Genomic DNA, 21,911 nt, shown 5'->3' with positions numbered 1-21,911 from the left:
GTGACTACAGAACTGGATCAGGGAAGAGTGTGCGATGTAATTTACTTGGATTTTAGTAAAGCTTTTGATACGGTCCCACACAGAAGACTCATCAATGGGGGGGAACAAGATGGAGGCGTAACTCAGGTCAGAGGAACACTCTTTCTTTGCAATCTATTTTCCTGAAAGATGCCTGCAAAAAGGAAGGGTAAAATGCGCTCTTACCCCACCGAAGTTGCTATACCCTCCGGACAGTGACTGATAATGTCCTTTGGACCAACTTCTGCCTTGGAGAAAGGGGGCAAATTCCCCGCTGTAGAAAATGCCAAGGGAGCGGCAGATCTACTTGGGGAGGTGACTCTAAGCCCCCCGGATCTTCAACCTCCACAGGCCCCGAGGCTGGCTGTTTCCTCCCTTTCGCCTGTGGCGCCAAGTGATGATGTCGTTCGAGTGGCTACAGAAGGTGGAGGCTCGAGAGAGGTTTTGTCTGGTCAAGAATCCGCTTCTCTGCGAGCAGTGGAGCCCGCCAACACTGATGTGGGAGTTTTGTTCCTCTCTTCAATGCTGAGTAGAGCCCCTGAATTGCGTGAAGGAGTGGTATGTGTGCCCGGAACAGCCACGGAGGAGGACTTTTCCCTTTTGGAAGCTGTGGGTGAATCCTTCCAAATTCCACCAAAGCCTGTGGTTGTAACGCTTGAAGCATTATGGGATTTGGTGGCTGGGTTAGGCCACTCACTTAGGGACCAAGGGACGAAAATGGGGCGGTTAAAGACAAAAATTGTATCGCTGGAAGAGAAGGTGGAGAAGCAGGCTGCTGAATTTAAAGCTCAAGTTGAAAAAATTGAATTGTCAACCATAAAGATTACAGACTGTAATGTAAAGTTAATTAAAGACTTTAATAATGTCAGTAGAAGGCTGGAATATCTTGAAAATTATAATAGGTGTTTGAATCTATGCCTATTAAATTTCCCTAAAATCTTGAGAGACGATTCCTACATAACATTTAAAAAATACCTGAAAGAAGTTTAGAAGTTTGAGGATTAAAAAATACCTATTGTTAATAAAATGGTGTTTTTACCAATGCCGTAATGTGCGAAATATCCAGAAACAATCTGAGGCTCTGGAGAACTTGACCCAATTGCTGGAAAGCTCATCTGAGGAAGTTTACGAACGAACTACTTTATTAGTAACTTTTCTTAATGAGCACGATGTTAGCCAAATAATGCAGAGGTATTTTAAAAATATCACTGCTAGTTTTCTTTCTCCAGAGATTCGAATTTATCCAGATTTTACTCAAGTTACCCAGGAGAGAAGGCGAGATTTTCTCTCTTTAAAGCCTCAAATAACATCTCTTGGGTATTCTTTTTCATTAAGATATCCTTGCAAATGCCTAGTCCATTCTCAAAATGAATCCTTAATATTTATTCTTCCGAACAGTTGAAGTTTTTTTAATCTATGCCAGGAATATAACTACCCAATCCCTAATAAACCTTTAATCCATGAAGAAATGATAAGTAAATAAGGCAGAGGTTAAGTTAAGCCTGTTACGTGTATAAATATTCCTTATGTCTCCTGATAATTTCGTCCCCCCTTGTACCTTTATTACCTTTATAGAGGAGAGTAAGAGTAATAGAAGATTTATTTGTTGTGGTTTCTTTGTAATTGAATATATCATTATTGAGATTAAGCAATGTATTGAATTAATGATGTATTTGGAAATGTTTACTTTCGCTCCTTTGTTTTTTCTGGAAGTAAGAGTTTATTACTTGAATATGTATGAAAATGAATAAAAAAAAAAAAAGAAGAAGACTCATCAACAAAATGAGAAGCTTGGGGGTCAACTCCAAGGTGTTGGCGTGGATTACAAACTGGTTGACGGATAGAAAACAATGGGTGATGTTAAATGGAACCTACTCTGAAGAGAGAATGGTGTTAAATGGAGTGCCACAGGGATCGGTGTTGGGACCGGTTCTGTTCAATATCTTCGTTGCGGAAGGGCGGAAGGGCTAGAAGGTAAAATTTGTCTATTTGCGCATGATACTAAGATCTACAACAGAGTGGACATGCCAGAACGAGTACAGAGAATGAGACGGGATTTAAAGAAGCTGGAAGAGTGGTCGAAGATATGGCAACTGGGATTCAATGCCAAGAAATGCAGAGTAATTAATCTGGGGTGTGGTAATCCAAAAGAACTACCGTATATGCATTGGGGGGGGGGGGGTGTTGAAGGGCTGATGTGCATGGAGCAGGAGACCTTGGAGTGATAGTGTCTAACGACCTGAAGTCGACGAAGCAGTGTGACACAGCGATAGCCAAAGCCAGAAGAATGCTGGGCTGCATGGAGAGAGGAATATCTAGTAAGAAAAGGGAAGTGATAATCCCCTTGTACACGTCCTTGGTGAGGCCTCACCTAGAGTATTGGTTTCAGTTCTAGGGACCGTATCTCAAAGGAGACAGAGACAGGATGAAGGCAGTTCAGAGAAGGGCGACCAAAATGGTGGGTGGTCTCCATCGAATGACTTATGAGGAGAGGTTGAAGAACCTGAATATGCATACCTTGGAGGAGAGGAGGAGCAAGGGTGATATGATACAGACCTTCAGATACTTGAAAGGTTTTAATGATCCATGGTCATCAACAAACCTTTTCTGTTGGAAACAATTTAGTAGAACTAGGGGTCACAATTTGAAACTCCAGGGAGGAAGACTTAGAACAAATGTCAGGAAATATTTCCTCACTGAGAGGGTGGTAGATGCCTGGAATGCCCTTCTGGAGGAAGTAGTGAAGACTAAAACTGTGAAGAATTTCAAAGGGGCATGGGATAAACACTGTGGATCCCTAAAAGGCTAGAGGATGGGAATAAATAAAAAAGCTTAACCGGCACAGAGCAGCAGTTACTCCCCTTAAGAGAAACATGGGAGTAACCTGCAGGGAGCGGCAGTTACTACCTTGGGAAGCTTGTTGGGCAGACTAGATGACCCATTTTGGTCTTTTTCAGCCGTCATTACTATGTTACATGCAAATCTCAATTCATGCTTATTCATATGGCATATCCAGAAAACCAGATCCTGGACGATCGCACTTGGACGCCCCCGCCTCCCCCCAGGTTTACTGTTTAGGAACTCCTTCAACTAGTCGGATTTTCAAGATATGCACAACCAATATGCATAAAACAAACTTGCATACCTTGGATATCCAGTATATATGTATTTATTTCGTACATCTTTACTGAATATAACCTGAAAGGTTACGGTTCCGAGGAAGGGCTCTGCAACAATGGTTAGGGAGCCCTCTTTTCCTGAAAAAAAGTCAACGAAGTCTCACCGTCAGTCACATGCCACGCCTATGCCTTGCCCCCCGCCTTACGTCACACCAGTCGCCACGCTTCCTGGGTTCCAACCCGGAAAAGGTTGAGACAAGCCCCCGGCTCCCCTTCCCTAGACAGGCCGAGGAGGTTCAAGTCTCGCGTTAGCTCCGCGAGAAGTAGCGTGGCGGCGAGCTGCAGGAGGCGAGTCACACAACCGAAAAGGGCGGAGCGGGGAGGCGAGGGGGGCGGTTACAGCAGAACTAACTGCGGAGGAGAGAGAACTGTGTAGCAGCATTAGGCCGTAGCTGAGGCTGCGTCAAGTTTTCATTGCGCTTCGCATAGGGAAAACGGGAGCAAGTTGTGGTGCGGGAAGGGCTCGTGGCTTCAGGTGTCGGAGCGGGGCTCAGGCTCCTTTTCTGCGTCACCAACGGTCCCTCGGGGTGGGGGGACTGCGCGCGCTCGCTCGCTCGCCTTTCTTCCGTCAGAGTCCCGCGGCCGCTCTCCGGCTCCTGTTCTCTCCGTGTTGGGAGAGATGTGCGTGCGTCTGGACACCCCCCGCCCGACGGGGAGATGAGCGCACCATCCCGACCTTTCTCCAGCCTGGCGGCTCGCCAGCGAACAAACCGGCCGGCAGTGCCATGAACCTGCATCAGGTGCTGACGGGAGCCGTGAACCCGGGGGACAGCTGCTTCTCCGTGGGGAGTGTTGACGAGCGGCCCTTCACGGTGAGCCTCCTCTTCTTATCAAGTGTCTTGCCGGTATTGCGCCCCTAAAACAGCACGGCCAGGAGGTGGTGGTGGAAGTAAAAAGTGACTTCCTGGAAAGCGCGCTGAAAAGTAACTGTACGGAGTGGTTCCCATTATTGTGCTACATGAGAGTAGTTAAATAGTGATTCTGCTGGCGGTGTAATAGGCGGGGAGGCTTGGGTCTCTGGATGCGATTTCAGGGCTTCCGTGTTAGTACAGTCACCATCAGAAAACAAAGCTAGGTATGAATCTCTGGTTTGCTTCAGCACGTTCCGGTTTGGTCCCTGAGCTGGTGACAGGATAAAGCTGGCAAACGAAGGGGCTCAGGCCTGCTTGAAACTGGAAACCACTTTCTGTTGGTACAAAAGCTGTGCAAATCTTGAGTATGAGTGTCGGGGATACAGCTTTTGTGGAAACCCAAAGCCCAGTGAATCGGAGGCAGCGTAGACTGTCCAAACACAGTCCGTGCAAATGCAATGAATAAACGAGGAAGGGATTCAGCGTAAAACAGGATGGATGCTGTAAAATATTGACTTTTTAAACTTGAAAATGTTTCTAGTATCATAACTTGACAAACCAGGTGCAGAAACTTTCTTTAGATTGTTCCGTAAGAGTGAAAGACTGGGCTAGAGTTTAGAGCAGCAGGCTAAGTCTCGGAGAAGCCAGGGTTCAACTCTCACTGCTGTGCCTTGTGACCTTGGTTAAGTTATTTACCCTTTCAAACAACACTAGGACTTGAGGATGCTCCATGAAACTAGCAATTGGCAAATTTTAAAACAAATTGTAGGAAGTGGGGTTTTTTTTTCCCTGTGCACAATCAAGTTATGGAATATGTTGTCAGAGGACATGGCTAAGGTAACCAAGGTAGTGGGGTTCAAAAGAGAATTGGACAAGTTCTTGAAGGAAAAATCAGTAACTAGTTATTAACCAGATAAATGTGGGAAAGCTAGCGCTTATCCCTATGAGTAAAATATAAGAAATAGATCTGATGGATACTTATGATTTGGACTGGTCACTGTCAAAAGACAGAATGCTGGGCTCAATGGATCTTGGTCTGAGCCAGCATGGCACTACTTATGTTCTAGTATAAGTCACTTTATCCTCTATTTCCTCAGGTCCAAACTTTTTTTTTTCTTAAGACAGAAGGGGAAAACAACTTTAGTAAATCAGGCCCTTAGATTATAAGTCCTCTGGTGACAGGGAAGTGCATATGGTACCTGCATGTAACTCACTTTGACCTCCTCCTTAAAAGATATGAGTTAAATCCAGAAAAATAAAAAAGCTGTATTGAGCCCCATGTGCCTCCTTATGCACAAGCTATTTTCAGAGTTTATTTGAAAAATAAATTGCAAATAGATAAGTTTTGGATGTAATGTGCCTGAAATATGGGAATATGTTTTTCTAAAATAAAAATGTGTGGGATGCATATGAGGAGCCATAATGCTGTAATACTTCATGCTATTCAGAATGGTTGCCCCATTTCTTAAACTTAAAAAAAGAAAGTGGGTTGCAGGAAATGTATTGAGATTAAGAGAAAAATGTGTACAAAGTAATACATTACTGAAATCTAAAATTCCAGTTAATAAAGCATCATTTAGATCATATTCTACTCAGCTGTTTTCAGCTATATTTCACCACACTTTTGAAAGGATAATTCCTTTCCTATGGTAATTCCAGCTATTGAGTATCTGTGGATGAGCATCCACTATCCTAGCCAAGAGTGACTTCTGTCCTGATTGTTGATTGATTCCTTTTTCGTCTGGTAAACAATGGATGTCTAGCCTGGGTTGTAGAGCTCATGTAGTGGTGCTTTACAACCAGGCATTCTGGCCCTCTTAGGATGATTTTTCATCTAGAAAGTTCCTCGAGCTAAGGGCACTAAAATTTACCTTATTGACTTTTGGGGTTCAATTGGCCATTGAATTGGTCCTCGTCCAAATAGGAACTTTAATTTCTAGCTTCTATATCAACAAACAGGGAGCAATGGGATCCATACTTTTATGAGTATGACCCTAGAAATATATGTGAATGGGAAGGCTTCAAATGATCCTTGAACAGGGGAACTGAAGACTGAATATTCTGTGGATGCAGCACACCCATGACAGCTTTGGTTCCAACTCTCATTAAGGAGAGATTTAAAAACTTTTGTTATAGGAGAGGGAAATGCGGCAACTAGCCTTGGATACCTTGCCCTAGACTAGAGTTAGATTCAAAAAAAGCCCATTTTCCAATTCCTTTGGTTTCAAGGCTAATGGAAACTCAGGAAAAGCTGGGAAGCACTGATCTTCGTAGCCCCCTATGGGCCGAGACAGTTTTGGTCCACACTTCTTAGGAGACATCCATCAGAATCCTGTCGGATTGGGAAATTCCTTAACTGAAAAATTGGATCAGAGATCGCTACACCGTCCCAGCATTAGGTTTGGGGAAGGTCTTAGTTCCTTTCGTCCATTTCACCAGAAGCTGCTACAGTAGCTTCTAAGAGCCTACAAGCTGGTTTGATAATTGATGCAGTAAAGCTTCACCTTGATGAAACTATTGCTATCGCCACTATGCAGAAAGTAAATTTATCTTTGTACAGCTTTGCATTTGTAGGTTTTTCTGCAGGATTGGCTTTGCTTCATACCTCCTATTATGCCTTCTGCAGTGACAGGTAATCTTGGTGTGGTGCTCATCCTGTTATTGAAAACTCTTTTGGAGTCTTTGAGCTCTTGTGAGCTGAAGTACATTACCTGGAAAGTCAAAAGTTTTGGTAACAGTCACTTAGGCATGCAGAGTAAATGAGCTCCAGGCCTTAGGGTCTTTATCATCTTGCGCTGTATTTTTGTAATGAGGTGGTTTTGCACACCTTCTAAAGACCTTTCCTATGGTTGTGCCTAAGTCCATGAAGGTGAACTGACATTGGAATTTGAATTATAACTGATCTTAAATGGAACAAAGATCTCAATCCACCCCTTTTTTATTTTGTTGCTACCAAATAAATCTGGAATTTTTATGGACAAGCTCTACTATTCTTGGCTAGTGGATTGTATCTCTTTTGTTTTGCCTAGTAAGGACTGGGTCTGGGGCTTGTCAAGGCTCAGTGCTGGAGTCAGGACGGCATCTGTAGCAAAGCTGCGACCATGAGCTTTTCTTCACACATTTTATATCTCACTACTGTTTCGGAAGAAACTCCTGCCACAACAGTAAGTTTTGGACAGTCTGTCTTATGGAATTTCTTTGGGGAATAGGATCCAATTCCATCCCTCCTGGACTTATTTTGGAACAGACTGCTGCCAAAATAAAATATTGCCACCCAAAATAATATTACCTATTGGCACTATTTAGTTTTTCCCTCTTTTTTTTTTTTTAAAGGAAGCCTGCAGTTTGGGAGCTCCCATTGTATGAGGATTGCCATCCTGCTGCTTGTCCTCAGAAAGTTATGTTACTGTAATATATCTTCTCACAAAACCCTCTTGCCTCCCTCAGGAGTTGGTTTGTCCAAGTCTTTAGCTTTATAATGGACTGAGGGACCTTGCAGAAGTTTGGCTAGGGTATTCTGAAAGTTTCTAGAAGTTTCACCCCATCTGTGATAATTGACGTCCTATCCATCAGAGAATTAAAATTACAGATAACTTCACTTTATTACTTGGGGTAAATAATTTTTTTTTCTATTTCAGAGGAAAGTATGAACTAATGAGTTTAAATAGTTCAACATTGGATATCTGTTTAAAAATGTGTGTGTGTTTTGGAAATTTTAATTGCCTGTGTTGGTCATTTTTGTTGAAACGGAATATGAATGCAGATAAGAACAATATAGTGCATTCTGTTTGCCCACTTTCTTGTTGCAATACCAAAGCAAAATCACAAAAAAATCCTGACTGCTATCCCTTGATGCTCTGATACCAATACACGTGACAGACCACAAATAAAAAAGCTCAATTGAGGAAAGACAACCTAGTGAACCTAAAAAGGGCAAGAAGGCAAGCAAACTAGGAGGCCTTGTAATGGAATACGTAAAAAAAAAGTTTTCTCAGTAAGAGACAGACTTCAACAATTACGTTTCATGGAAAAACTAGAAGCAAGAGACTCTGCATGATATCCAGGATGACAGGCACAGTTTCAGTGGAGCATGCTAATACTTTGAGAAGATTTTTCAAACCATCAGCCAGGCTCTGTTGGATGTCCTCATCCACCTGAGAGGAGTACTGCATCCTGTTTGTCCTCTGAGAACAGATTTTAAGAATCCATAGGAAAAGCATGGAGCATCCTTAATTATGAAGTGCTGAAGGGAAAGGCTAAGATCAAGAAGAATTTAATGTTTTGGTCTATGTCTGAGAGAGAAGGGAACTAAAGGTTTCAACAAGTGCCTTCTGTGCAGACACATCACTTGAGGGTTCCATATGGTAGATACATGCTCTGCCTGGGTTATGACCATGATATCAAGGAGTGGTCCTAGAGAGCAACATTCCTGCCTGGAGCTCATGGAGAAGTTCTTTGGATAATCCAAGACTAGCCTGTTGGCATAGATACTGAGCCCATAGAGGTCAGCAACATGACCGTCGTTTAGTTCCATTCATCTGGTGAATGTGAAGGATTCATTTTCATTAATACTGACATCGAGCAAAGGCTAAGAAATGTTGGTTCTGGTAGGTTAATGAAGCTAGGAGCAGGTAGATTCTGGCTGTAGGCCTAAATCCCCCAAAATGTTCCTGCACAAAGGAAAATTTGCCCTTGCATCCTTCTTGGGAATCGCAACAACCTTCAGTGGCTTAGATGCCAGCCATTGATCTTCAAGTGATCCAAGAAGATGTGACCATTCCTCCTGTTTCCCATGCTGTACTGACATTGGCAGTTTTAGAGGAGGAATTGGGAAAGAAGGTCCAGGCAGTGTTGGATTGCAGAGCTGCAATCACTAATGCATCAACATTGGTAGCCTTGCAAATGGAGGTCCTGTGGATGCTTGGCAGAAGGACCTCCATGCCAGTTTTGAAGAGACATTGTCATTGAACCACCACACTGGTGTCAATTTCCAGTGTATGTAGTGGGGGGAGGAGGGGAGAGAAGCTTCTCCAAGGTGTAGAAGTTTATCGGGGTCTAGATGCCAGTAGACAAAGAATACCCTCGCTCAGCCTTTGTCCTCCGGCCAGATACAAACCCAGACTGATCTATCAACCTATGATTGTCAGGCTTAGTCTTAAGTACTCCAGAGATATGCCTACAGAACCTAGCATGGTGCTGATCAGGCGGAGTCTACAGGTCTTCCCTTTGACCCCTCTTGTTCAAAGGACCCATCCTTTGCTAATTTTGTGAAGAGAATGCCAGAGACAGTTTTCTTTGCTTTATAGAAAGAGGAAAAGTAAAGCACAAAAATCTTGACCTTCTCTAATTTTAGGAAGACCCCCTTTTCCAAAGGAAATCATGGCAGTTGAGTCGGAGAGGTCCTGTAAGAGGCACAAATGAAAATGTGGGATAAACCTTTCTCTGTCATTAGTGAATAAAAACGTGAACACAATTTATGTCCAGTAGGCTGCTGGATTGGAGAAGCAACAATTGCCATATTATTTGGGTGTAGTTGAATATTCTCAAGAAGGCCAAGGGGCACTCGGGTAAAAATTCTTGTACACTTGACCTTATTGTGAGGAAGTTTATCGGGGTGCTGTACTTAGTTCCTGCATAGCACCATATCAGAACTTATGCAAAAAATACTGAAAGAGGTGAAGAGAGTATGCATCTTCTGAGGGCCATATGCCGACAGTGCCCTAGATTCCCTAGTGGACAAGGGAATGGGGTGTCACCCATGGTCTGTTTTAGCTATGATGTTTTTGAAATGGCATTGAGATTCTCTGCAGTAGTTATTGGTGCCTGTAGACTTGCATGGTTGTAGGTATCAGATCTCAGTCAAAATATCCAGGAAAAACTTCCAGATTTGCCATACAATGGAGATAATCTATTTGGAGGTAATGTCAAGGAAGTGGTGGCTCAAATAAAGAAATTGCTGTGCTATATTTCAGATCCTCTCCACATTTAGGAGGTAATCAGACAGAAGCCTTGATGACTGCTACTGCTGACAAGTTTCAAACTTGGCTAATTCAACTCCTCCTTTTTTTTTATCTGTTACCATGTGTGTAATATATGTGCACATATTTCTTTTTAATTAACAGCATAACACGTTGCAGATGTTGAGGTTGATTTTATCATACAGAACGTCATTTACTTCAAAGACGAGGACTTTCTGAAGAATATATATAAAAAAGGATAGTTGCACTATTTCAATTCAAGACAAAAGTGACTTTTCACAGTTAAACTTAACTTATATGGCTTAACTAGATACATTTTTGTATGTGCTACATTTGTTATAGTTTCAGGGGTGTATGTCAATAGTGCATACAGGCACCATCCATTTTTTTTTTTGCATTGGGGGAAAATGGGAAGTATTTACATGAGGGAGGATCTCCATCAATTGCTGACTCGGGGCATCCTCCCAAAAAAGTTGCAGGGGATTGGGGAAGATCCTGGGCCCTCTGACCCCTCCCTCCCAAAAAAAGATATTGTGGCTGGAAACCATCCTGGTACCCACATACCCCTTCCGTGGGGGTCCTGGTTAGTAAAAGGGGTAGAAGGCATGCTCACTTGCATCCTGCCCTTTGATGTCCCTTTATAAATGGTGTTGGTGCAGTAGCTGGCTTACAGGTTAGCTATCAAGGCTCATCAAATGAGAGCCATGGCAGCTTCAGTGGCTCATTTCAGGGCTGCTTCCACTGAGGACATTTGCAAACATGCAACTTGGTCGTCTGTATACACTTTCATATCCCACTACTGTCTGGACAACTTTTCAAGAAGTGACAGCTTTGGGCAAGCAGTTTTGCATAGCCTGTTTAACCCAGTAGTCTGTTTTCTCACTGGTGGGGTTTGTTTTTTAGTAATTACTCCTCAGTGCAGTCCTCAGCTTTGGTACTCCTCACAAGTCCTGGCAAATTCAGCCTGCTTGTCGATGGGGGGGGAAAAAAGCAAGTTTACTTATGTGTAAATAGGGTTCTCTCTACACAGCAGGATATTAGCTATTCTTATAAAGCCCCCCTTCCAGAGAGTAGACTACCTCGTGAAAGCTTAAGCTCTGTGTAAAACAAGGGGATTCTTGAAGCAGCATGTGCACAAGAACTCCTGCACATGCTCAAAGATTTTACTGAGTTATGAGATGGATTTGGGTGCTGTTGGATGACATCGCTTGTGAATTGAATCATGGTTAATTTAATTTATTCTACTCTCTACAGAGAGCCTGATTATTGGTAAACAAACTTGCTTTATCTCCAGCTTTAATTGTATCCAACAGAGGGTGACTGATCAGACTGTATTCCCTATTTGTGCATCTATGATATTGGGTCTTACTATAGTCCACAAAAATGGAATCTATCCTAGAACATACTTAATACAAAGTTGAAAAAAAAAAGTAAAAGTTAAAAAGAAAAAATCATGAATCCAAAAAGTCTTAGGTCTTTGGTAAGTTTAAAAGGACTATCAATGTGTTTATTAATCAAGTCCCTGGATCCATTAGATAAATTTAATGAAGATTGCAAATTAAAATCTTCGTCTAATATTATGGGACCATTTAGCAAACGCTAAAGATATTTTTAAATCTTGAAGAAAATCTGAGCACTTAGCTGCATATGTCCATGCTTCTGTGAGAGGTTTTCCACCAATTACTATATTTAGGGAACAAATTTCACCCCACTGTGATCCCATTATGTTTTATTAACATCTGCCCTAAAATTTTTGCATGAAACAATGCCAACTCTTTTCTTCTCTTTTTTATCAAATGTTAAAATAAATTTAGCTTTTCATCCTTGGAACACAAATGTCTCTTGCATGAAAATTACATTGGCTTTCAATAACCCATCTCAGCATTTCCCAACCAGTGTGCCATAGTTGTAGCCCTGGTATGTTGCGATATTCTTCAGTTTCTCTTTCCCCAACAGCTGGCTTGCAAGATACCCTCCCGCCAACAGGGGGAATCAGAGTAGTATTTACCTGCTGCTGTTTCTGCTTTCTCCTCTGCTTATTCTCCTCTCTTCTTCAGTTGAAACGGTATGGGGGACCCTATAGACTCACTAGTCCTGCTGGCCCCAATCAGTTCATTATAGAGAGAAAAGGGCAAAAAGAAGCAGCACCGGGTAAGTGCTGCTGGAAGAAGCAGCTGAATTTGCTAGGAAGCATAGGGTGTTGGGAAGGAAAAAGAAAGTACTGATGCTAAGGATGGGAGAGAGGGTAGGTAAGTGATTGGGGAAGGGGTGGAGTGAGAGGGTAGGAGAGAGGTTGATGGAGATTATATCAGGGGAGGTGTGGAAGGAGAGGGTAGGAAGGGGAAGTGATACTGATTGTGATGATGCCAGGAGGATGGAGGGAGAGAGCAGGGAAGAGAAGGTGGTAATATCTGGGAGTGAGGGGAGAGAAAAAGAAAGAAGGTGGTGATTCTGGGGGAGAGGGACAGGAGGGGAAGAAACAGAGCTGGTGGGGGGGAGAGGGAAGGGAAGAAAAGGTGATGTTGCCAACAGTGCTGCGGAAAAGATTGCAGTAGAGTGAAGGGAGAGGGGAAAAGAAGGTGATGTGAGGGGTGGAAGTTGGGGGAGAGAGAGGGTGATGGGGCAGGAGAGTGAAGGGAAAGTGATGATGCCAAGGATTGGTAGGAGGGGGAGGAAGAAAAGAAAATGATGCCGAGGGATAGGGAAGGTGCTGTGTGCCATGAGGAAATGAGCCCAGTGCAAAGTGTGCCACAACACAAAAGTCTGGGAACCAATGTCCTAGCTTCCTTTAAAAAAAAAAAAAAAAAAAAAAAAAGTTTCCTAGTTGAGTTCAGAGTTTACATTTTATTAGTCATTAGTTTCACCATTTTATATATTTAAACAATAATCCTTAGCAGCTGGAATAAAAACCCTAAATGTGATACATAATTATTTCTTTGGGGTAAAATTTACATATGCACAAGCTTGGTAAAGTATGAGTTGCCTTCTCAAATCATCCCAAAGGGACATCTTGCATAAACCCACCTACTTATGGAAAGCACATTTTTATCTCCTTTAGGATACCTAGCCATGTATGTAACTATTTTCCTTTCACTTTCAATTAGTGGCAAGTTTTACCATATAGAGGAGAAAAATATATATGAAATATATATCTAAATCAAAATATATCTTTTCAGGCAAATTCAGCAGGATCATACTTTGTGAGCCACATATAGTGGTTGAAGAAATGCTTAGAGCAAGCAGCTGAGAAGAAAAATTCTTTTTTATTAAAGTCTGTAAATAGTATAATACCTTTATGGGGAGAGAGTGACAGAATGCTATACGAGACACCCGTACAGAGCTGTGTCTCAGATGATTTTAGTGATACCAGGCAATATAAAGGGTGTACACCTCTTCATACCTTCCCCTCTCTAAGCCAATAACTGGTTTACACTATTTTCAAAATATTTGTATGAGTGGTTATAGTAATTTAAACACTTGAAGTGGCTATATGTAAATTCATTATCACTCAGTATGCAGATGCTGTTATTGTGCAAGATATGTTTGCAGCTAAGCTTGTGTCAGCATCAGCCTTGCTGTACTCTAAATATAAAACTGTAACACTGTGGCCCAGTAATTTTTCTAGCACTATTTTATCTAGCATTTTCTTAGCATATGGGCAGGTGGATCCAAAACCAGTGGGTTATGCACCTCTACCAGAAGATGGAGACTGAGCAGAGCTGAAATCAAAGTATATATACCCCTGCAGTGACATCAGCCTGCCAGTATTCTCCATCTCCAGCAGATGGTGGATGTGCATCTCCCTATTGGGGATTGCTTAAAGTTTTCAAAGGACGAGGATATATATTTACCCCATTCTCCTGTGGTGATATCTTATTGTTCCTCCTTAATTGAGAATTCCTCAAGTGATATCTTTGGATCCCTCCCTCAGAGGAGTGCCTTGGTCCGATAGCTGGTTTTTCAGCTAGTGTGAACTTAGCTGTTTAAAAAAAAAAAAAAAAAAAAAAGCTGAAAGGCAAGCAGGTGCAGGAAGTCAAATACAGTGGTGAAGGTCCTTGCCCTCTCCCTCCAAACAGCTGGAGACAGACTCTGTACTCAGCCGGGGCGGGCTGAGCTCAGGTAAATAATAATTAAAAAAAAGGGGGGAGTTCAGTAGGGATTCCTCTCCCACCACCTCCCCCAATCTCCCTGCTCAGGGCACCAATCCAACATTTGTTTCCACCTCTGTGGGATCTTAGGGAACATGGGCAGCTTGGCGAGTTGAGCAGCTTTTTGGTTAGGCCCTGCTGTCATGCTTGTCTTCTTCGCCATGTGTAGGCCGCTGAGGTATTTTTGCGCGGTTTCCTGCACATAAGACTGCTCTCTTTAGTTGCGTCAGTTTGTGCTTGTGTGTCCGGCTGTGCGCTTGGTTAGGCGCATAGGAGTGCCTATTAAGGCGTTCAGTTGTGCCCACTCATACACGTATGTAATTGTTTCTCGCGCACTCTGAAGTGTCCTGGTGGGAGCTCAGTTTGTGTGCTTATCAAAGCACAGTGTTGTATACCTAATTTTTGGATGCCAAAATTTGGTGCGCCTAGTTTTTGCAGCACAAACTCAGCTAGGCGCACTCTTGTCAGATGTTTGTTGGGCGTATTGACAGTTTGATGGCACCCATAGCAAAGAAGCCTAAGCGCCTTGCTCTTTGTGTTGCTTGTCATATTTGGGCATCCCAGCCTGGCATTCCCTCTAAATTGTCAGCACTGTTTGGAGGCTCAGGGAGCATTGCCTCCATTTGATTTTACTAAGCCCAGTTCTTCCCAGCCTGGTGCGGGAGTGGAAAAAGCTGCCAGAGGTATCTCCTGATTTTGGGGCTCCCCTAACTGGCTTGTCTGCGGGGGAGGGTAGTTCAGTGGGTGCAGGTCCGATCCCTCCTAGCTTTAGCATGGATCCTGCTGCCTTTTCTTGGGCAGAATTTTTTTCAAGGATGGCAGTCTTTACTTAAAGTGCAGTCCCCAGCCCCGGCCAATCTTAACAGGTCAGGATCTCAGGCTGTGGATTCTTGCACGCTTGGTGCTGCGGGTAAGCATCATAGGATGCCTAGATCTGCTGTGGGTCTCCCTGATAGGGACCCAGATGGTACGGATGATGAAGCTAATCCTTATTCCCTGGAGGTTGGGGAAATTCCTCCAGGATTTCATAGAGATGATTTACCGGCTCTGGAGTATCTTGGTGTTTGGTTTGATATGAAATAGGGCGGGGTGTTCCTATCAGAGAACTGTATTTAGAAGCTGATGGCTCAGGTGTGTCTGATGAACACGATACATCTAACAGTGTGGTCTTATCTACAGGTACTTGGATTGATGGCGGCGACTGTAAAAGTGGTGCCGTTGGTGAGAGCCTATATGCATCCTCTTCAGTGCACACTGTCTCTTTGTAGCCCACAGTCATGGGTCTATTTGACTCGGTTCCACTCACTGATGGAGATAAACCTGCAGTGGTGGTTATAACTGGATCATCTAAGAAAGGGGGTTTCCCTAAGGTCACCAGCTGGCTAGTACTCGAGTCTCTAGGTTTGGGGAGCTTACTGTCAGGAGCTGACAGTGCAAGGGCGCTGGAGTCCAGAAGAGTCTCTCTGGAGCATCAATTGGCTTGGAAGCCTGTGTCATCCAGTTGTCATGCTTTCGATTCTGTGACTAGTTGCAGGGTCGAGCGGTCCGGATAGTGACGGACAGTGAGATCACAATATCTTACATCAGTCAGCATGGAGGAACCAAGAGCCTGCAAGTGTTGCAGGTAATAGTCCAAATTATTGAATGGGCAGAAGTGCATCTTCAGGAGATCTCAGCCTTCCACATTGCGGGGAAAAGACAATGTAAGAGCTGACTTTCTCAGCAGACAGTGTCTGGATCCAGGAGAATGGGAATTGTCAAACTTTTGTTCCAGCTCATAGTGGATCATTGGCGCTTCCCATTTCTGGACTTGCTGGTGACATCTCACAATGCGAAAGTTCCTCGCTTCTTCATTTGCCAGAGATATTAAAAGTCCTTGGACATTGATGCCCTTGTGTAGGAGTGGCTGGAGGGCAAGCTACTGTATGCCTTTCCCCCATGGCCTATGTTGGGCAGAATGATTAGGAGGAACGAGTTTTCACATGGGGATGGTGCTTCTGGTAGTACCAGTTCCAGAGATGGTTTTCAGGGGTGATGAGTCAGACGAACTGAACGAAATCACTTTGAACCTGGAAGATGTAGTAGGCCAGATTGACAAACTAAAGAGTAGCAAATCACCTGGACCAGATGGTATGCATCCTAGGGTTCTGAAGGAACTCAAAAATGAAATTTCTGATCTATTAGTTAAAATTTGTAACCTATCATTAAAATCATCCATTGTACCTGAAGACTGGAGGGTGGCCAATGTAACCCCAATATTTAAAAAAGGCTCCAGGAGCGATCCAGGTAACTATAGACCAGTGAGCCTGACTTCAGTGCCGGGAAAAATAGTGGAAACTATTCTCAAGATCAAAATCGTAGAGCATATAGAAAGACATGATTTAATGGGACACAGTCAACATGGATTTACCCTAACAAATCTGCTTCATTTTTTTGAAGGGGTTAATAAACATGTGGATAAAGGTGAACAGGTAGATGTATTTGGATTTTCAGAAGGCGTTTGACAAAGTCCCTCATGAGAGGCTTCTACGAAAACTAAAAAGTCATGGGATAGGAGGCGATGTCCTTTCGTGGATTACAAACTGGTTAAAAGACAGGAAACAGAGTAGGATTAAAAGGTCAATTTTCTATGTGAAAAAGGGTAAACATTGGAGTGCCTCAGGAATCTGTTTTTGGACCTGTACTTTTCATTATATTTAAAAATGATTTGGAAAGGAATACAATGATACAAAATTATTCAGAGTAGTTAAATTACAAGCAGATTGTGATAAATTGCAGGAGGACCTTGGGAGACTGGAAGATTTGGCATCCAAATGGCAGATGAAAGTTAATGTGGACAAGTTTATGGGATTGCATATTGGGAAAAATAACCCATGCTGTAGTTTCACAATGTTAGGTTCCATATTAGGAATTACCTAGATCTTTTTCCTGGGTGGTATCATAGTGGATAATACATTGAAATCGTCAGCTCAGTGTGCTGCGGCAGTCAAAATAGCAAATAATGTTAGGAATTATTAGGAAGAGAATGGTGAATAAAACGGAAAAAGTCATAATACCTCTGTATCGCTCCATGGTGATACTTTACCTTGAGTACTGTGTACACTTCTGATCGCCACATCTCAAAAAAGATATAGTTGCACTGGAAAAGTACAAAGAATGGCGATTAAAGGAGATGGGATGGTTTCCAAACTCTGGAATTTGTTGCCAGAGGATGTGGTTAGTGCAGTTAGTATAGCTGTGTTTAAAAAAGGATTGGATACGTTCTTGGAGAAGTCCATTACCTGCTATTAAGTTCACTTAGAGAATAGCCACTGCCATTAGCAATGGTAACATGGATAGACTTAGTTTTTGGGTAATTGCCAGGTTCTTATGGCCTGGATTGGCCACTGTTGGAAACAGGATGCTGGGCTTGATGGACCCTTGGTCTGACCCAGTATGGCATTTTCTTATGTTCTTATGTTCCCTATGAGGGAAAGCTAAAGCGGTTAGGGCTGTTCAGCTTGGAGAAGACTGCTGAATAGAGATATGATAGAGTACTTGAAAATTGAGAGGTCTAGAACAGATGTGAATCTTATTTACTCTTTCAGATAATAGGACTAGGGGGCACTCCATGAAGTTAGCAAGCAGTACATTTAAAACTAATTGTAGAAAATTCTATTCCATTCAATGCACAATTAAGCTCTGGAATCTCTTGCCAGAGGATGTGGTTAGTGCAGTTAATGTAGCTGGGTTTAAAGAAGGTTTGTATAAGTTTCTTGCAGGAGAAGTCCATTAACTGCTACTAATCAAGTTGACTTAGGGAGTAGCCACTGCTATTACTGGCATCAGTAGCATGGGATCTTCTTAAGTGTTTGGGTACTTGCTAGGTTTCATGTAGCCTGATTTGACCTCTGTTGGAAACAGGATGCTGGGCTTGATGGACCCTTGGTTGGACCCAGTATGGCACTTATCTTTTCCAATTTATGTGCATATTTTTATACCTACTAATTATCTGATGTACGTAATAAATGTTTGTCTAATACTGACCGGAGTGACCTTCTGGGTAAATTGGGGGAGTTCAGGTTGAAGAACCAGGAGGGTCTTGATGGCCTGAAGAAGGAATGGGTGAACTGGTGAGCTAATTGGTAAACTGGTAATTTCCTTGATGTGTGCATGTTATAAAATTGGCCAAGTTATGCGTGCAAATTGGAACTTAAGTCCTCAATTAGTTTTGCACATTATTTATACGCGCACGTGTTTAATATGGGTAAAGTATGCATATTCAACGCATTGAAATAAGTGATTTCAATGCATCGTACATATTTGCGCTTAGGCTTACATACCTGCACATGTTCTGTAGCAAACAGAATAATAAGATATACCTTATGGAGAGAAAGTGACAGAATGCCAAACAAGACACCTTTACAGAGCGCTCTCTTAGATGATTTTACTGATTCCAAGCATTATGAAGTGATTACACCTCTTCAAACCTCTATCACTTAAGCCAATAACTGGTTTACCCAATTATCAAAATATTTCTATAACTGGCTATAGTAATTAAAACAATTGAAATGGCTCTATGTAAATTCGTTATCATGCAGTATGCAAATGCTCTCAATGTGCAAGATAAGCTTGCGGCTAAGATTAATTTTATATTTAATATGCACATATGCGAAACATGCATGTTATAAAATACTACAGTAAAATTTTGCGTGCAGATATGCATGTTTCAAAGTTATCCTCTGTGAATAAGTTAGAACTATGCACAAAGCTGTTTGTGGAATATGTTCTTAAAATGGGCTGAATGATTTCTATCATCTCAAATGTAATTGTAAAATGTTTTTTTTTTCTTTGCTTTTGAAAATCAATGTTAATATCCAAATAATTAGGATCTGCATGTCTCAAGTTGATTGGAGGATTCTATTCTCATTTTCTAGGCTTCTGGTTGGAACATAGCCCTGCTCATGTTACCAACTTCAAGGATAATTGTTGAAGCATACCTACAGATTGATTTTGTAGTTTGACTACTGTTAGTGAAAGGAGTAGTTAGTCATGCCTTGATTCTTGCAAATTAGAAGTAAATTTCTTGGTGTTAATATTAAAATCCTTAAGGAAAAGCTGTGAGTATGAGTTTCTAAGAGTACCATTGGCTGTATGTAAATGATTTAGTTATCTCGTTAAGTGACTGATTATGCAACCTCTATTTCTCTACAATTTCATTAGACTTTTGTGTAATGACCATTCAGATGTTGGTTAGTTATTAATTTAGTTGGTTTTCATAAGATTTCACATCCTGCTAACTTTGCAGTATTCCATATATGTTCACAACAAACAATAATCACTCTGCAGTAAACTTACTGCTTACATTATTGTGTTTAAAATTTTTTGAATGACTCCCTATTACTTTGCAGTTCTAAATCAGATCTGATTTGCCTATGTTGGTGCTGTCATAAATTACATATCACACAAAGTATAAATGTTTGCCCATTTTGTATGTATTGAAAATACTGGTTAAATTCTGTTTTGTCAAGATGAATTCAAAGTAAAAAATTGTTTCCTTTGCCATCCCTGAGGTATTAGTTTTGTAATGTGCAAATTTTTTTAGAAATGCCTGACAATGTTAAGGCAAGATTTCTAACTTTTTTTTTTTTATATAGTGACTTTAAGATGCATTTCTTGCTTCTGTCTAGAAAACTGATACAAAATAGAGAGATGAGTTTTCAGAAACTCTGTATCTGCAAACTTTATCATTCTTTTTCTTGGAGAACAGACTTAAGGGTACTAACTAGTCTTTGCTCACAGTAATTTCGCCTTTTATTCTAAATGCCTCATTTCTCCTTTCTTAATTTTGTCCTCAAAATATATATAATTGTTTATTATATACCGCTTTTATAGAATATCTGTGTTTTAAATTGTAGAGAATAAGTGGAGGGGGACGGGGAGTGGAAGCATTCAAAAAAAAGGTGTAAATTTCTTCTTTCACCACACAAGCTTACTTCAGTTCTCACAAATATTTTAAACAGATTTGCAGTGTTGAATCCTTCATTGACACTACTGTTCACAAGTTTCAAACTTGTGCAGATTCAACCTCTTTGTGTCTGTTACCAAAAGTCCAATATATGTGCATGGATTTTTCAGACTAAACGCAAAGGCTAAATTTGCTTGTTTCAGCTGATGAAAGGCCCAGAAAAATCCTTACTTAGTCTTAACTGGTTCTTTCCTAACTGTTTAAGACAAGCGTGCAATAACATTGTTTAGTAAACATTCGAAGAGTAGTGATATCAACAAGATCTGTTTGCTTGTGATATAGTGTAGATATTAAAGACTTAAGTTTTTGATATGTACAGAGTAAATCATTTTCTTATGTCATCCGTAACTTGAGTTTTAAAGCAATATAGCAAAAAAAAAAAGACATCTTATGAGTTTCTTTAAATATGCAACTACTTTTATTTTTGAATGTGGACCTATTTGAAAAAATGTTGAAATTCCACAGGTCAAAAAGTGATTTTAGAGATTTGCTCACATTTTGTTTATAGAAATTAGTTTTTGAGAGCTATGCTGTTCATCAAGTCAATTCATAGTAAAAAAAAAAATCCCCTACAATGTTGATCTTTATTTTTCTATTTCCTAGGGGACTAGTATGGCAACCACACTAATTTAACTATATAGAAAATATTTAGCTGAAGATGAGCACATTTACAATATCTCAAGTGGTCACAATTTTTAGAGCTTTGAATCTTTACTGCATATGTGAGACTTCTTGTGCTGTAGCACTTTAGGGCTGTTAATGTGTGTTTTTTTTTTTTTTCTGCTTACCTAACAGATGTGTTAAAATAGTCTCCCTAGCTTTTTATCGGCACCGAATTTTCTAGTTGAGACCATGAGAAAAACTAATATTGTACGTTGTTTCCTAGTCAAGTGTTTTTGGCCCACATTAAAAGTTCTTATTCAATTTATTTTCTGCTGAATTGAACCTCCCACCCTTGAATTTTAAGAGGACGTGAGGCATCTAGCAGTCATTTGGTGTTTTTTGCACTTGGTCACTGTTTTCTTTGAAGAAAATTTTTTCATGTTTACTTTTGCTGTTGAGAAGCAGGGCTGAATTAACCATGACGTGTGGGTGATGTCATTTGGCGACACAGAAAAGACCCTTTTCTCTAAACTCATAGAGCATTTGCTCTGCTGAGCATGTGTGGGAATTCCCATATTGCCTCCATGTTTTTCATCCGATTGAAAGCAGGGGCAGTTCGGGTAGTGTGCCTGTAGTTTGCTGAGCATCTGGAAACTCAGGCGGACCGAATAATGTCAGATAATATGATGGCTTACAGTAATCATCAGGGCAGAACCAAGAGCCATCGGGTGTCGGAGCAACATCTTCTGGGCATATCTGCTTCTCGTATTGCTTGTAAGGACACTGATGGAGGCAATTTCCTCAGCAGGAAAAAGTTGGACACAGGAATGGGAGCTGGTAGATGAAGCCTTAAACAATGCAAATGTTCCATTCTTTTTCAGTTGCAGGTGGAACCCAAAAGTGTTGGGCATCGACGCTCTTGTTCAGGAGTGGCCACACTGCTCCCTGCTATATGTGTTCCTGCCCTGGCCTTGAATAGGCAGGATCGTCCGGAAGATTGCAAGTGAAACCAACAAAAACCTTTGTGGCTCTGAATTTGGTTCCAAGGCGATGGTAGGCTGATCTGCAGAGACCGCTGGTAGGCAGTCCCCTCGGGCTACTGCCTCGGAAGGATCTGTTATGGTAAG

At 41.6% G+C, this 21,911-nt stretch overlaps 1 protein-coding gene across 3 annotated transcripts in view; it reads left to right on the top strand.

Moving 5' to 3' along the window:
- The first annotated feature begins 3,435 nt into the window (after positions 1-3,435).
- The window catches only part of DMXL1 (Dmx like 1), a 692,618-nt gene continuing 674,142 nt past the window's right edge, over positions 3,436-21,911 (top strand). For 2 of the 3 annotated variants that reach the window (XM_029570967.1, XM_029570958.1), the window contains exon 1: positions 3,437-4,009. In XM_029570967.1, the coding sequence (XP_029426827.1) occupies positions 3,923-4,009 (87 nt within the window). In that variant the 5' untranslated portion in view covers positions 3,437-3,922. Of the gene's footprint in view, positions 4,010-21,911 lie in introns of all 3 variants that reach the window. The other variant, XM_029570948.1, reaches the window with a different exon arrangement.

The sequence above is a fragment of the Rhinatrema bivittatum genome, chromosome 1, assembly GCF_901001135.1.
Source record: "Rhinatrema bivittatum chromosome 1, aRhiBiv1.1, whole genome shotgun sequence".
NCBI classification, from domain to species: Eukaryota; Metazoa; Chordata; class Amphibia; order Gymnophiona; family Rhinatrematidae; genus Rhinatrema; species Rhinatrema bivittatum.
Note: the sequence above shows the minus strand (reverse complement) of the source record. Positions and strands in the feature narration are given on the sequence as shown.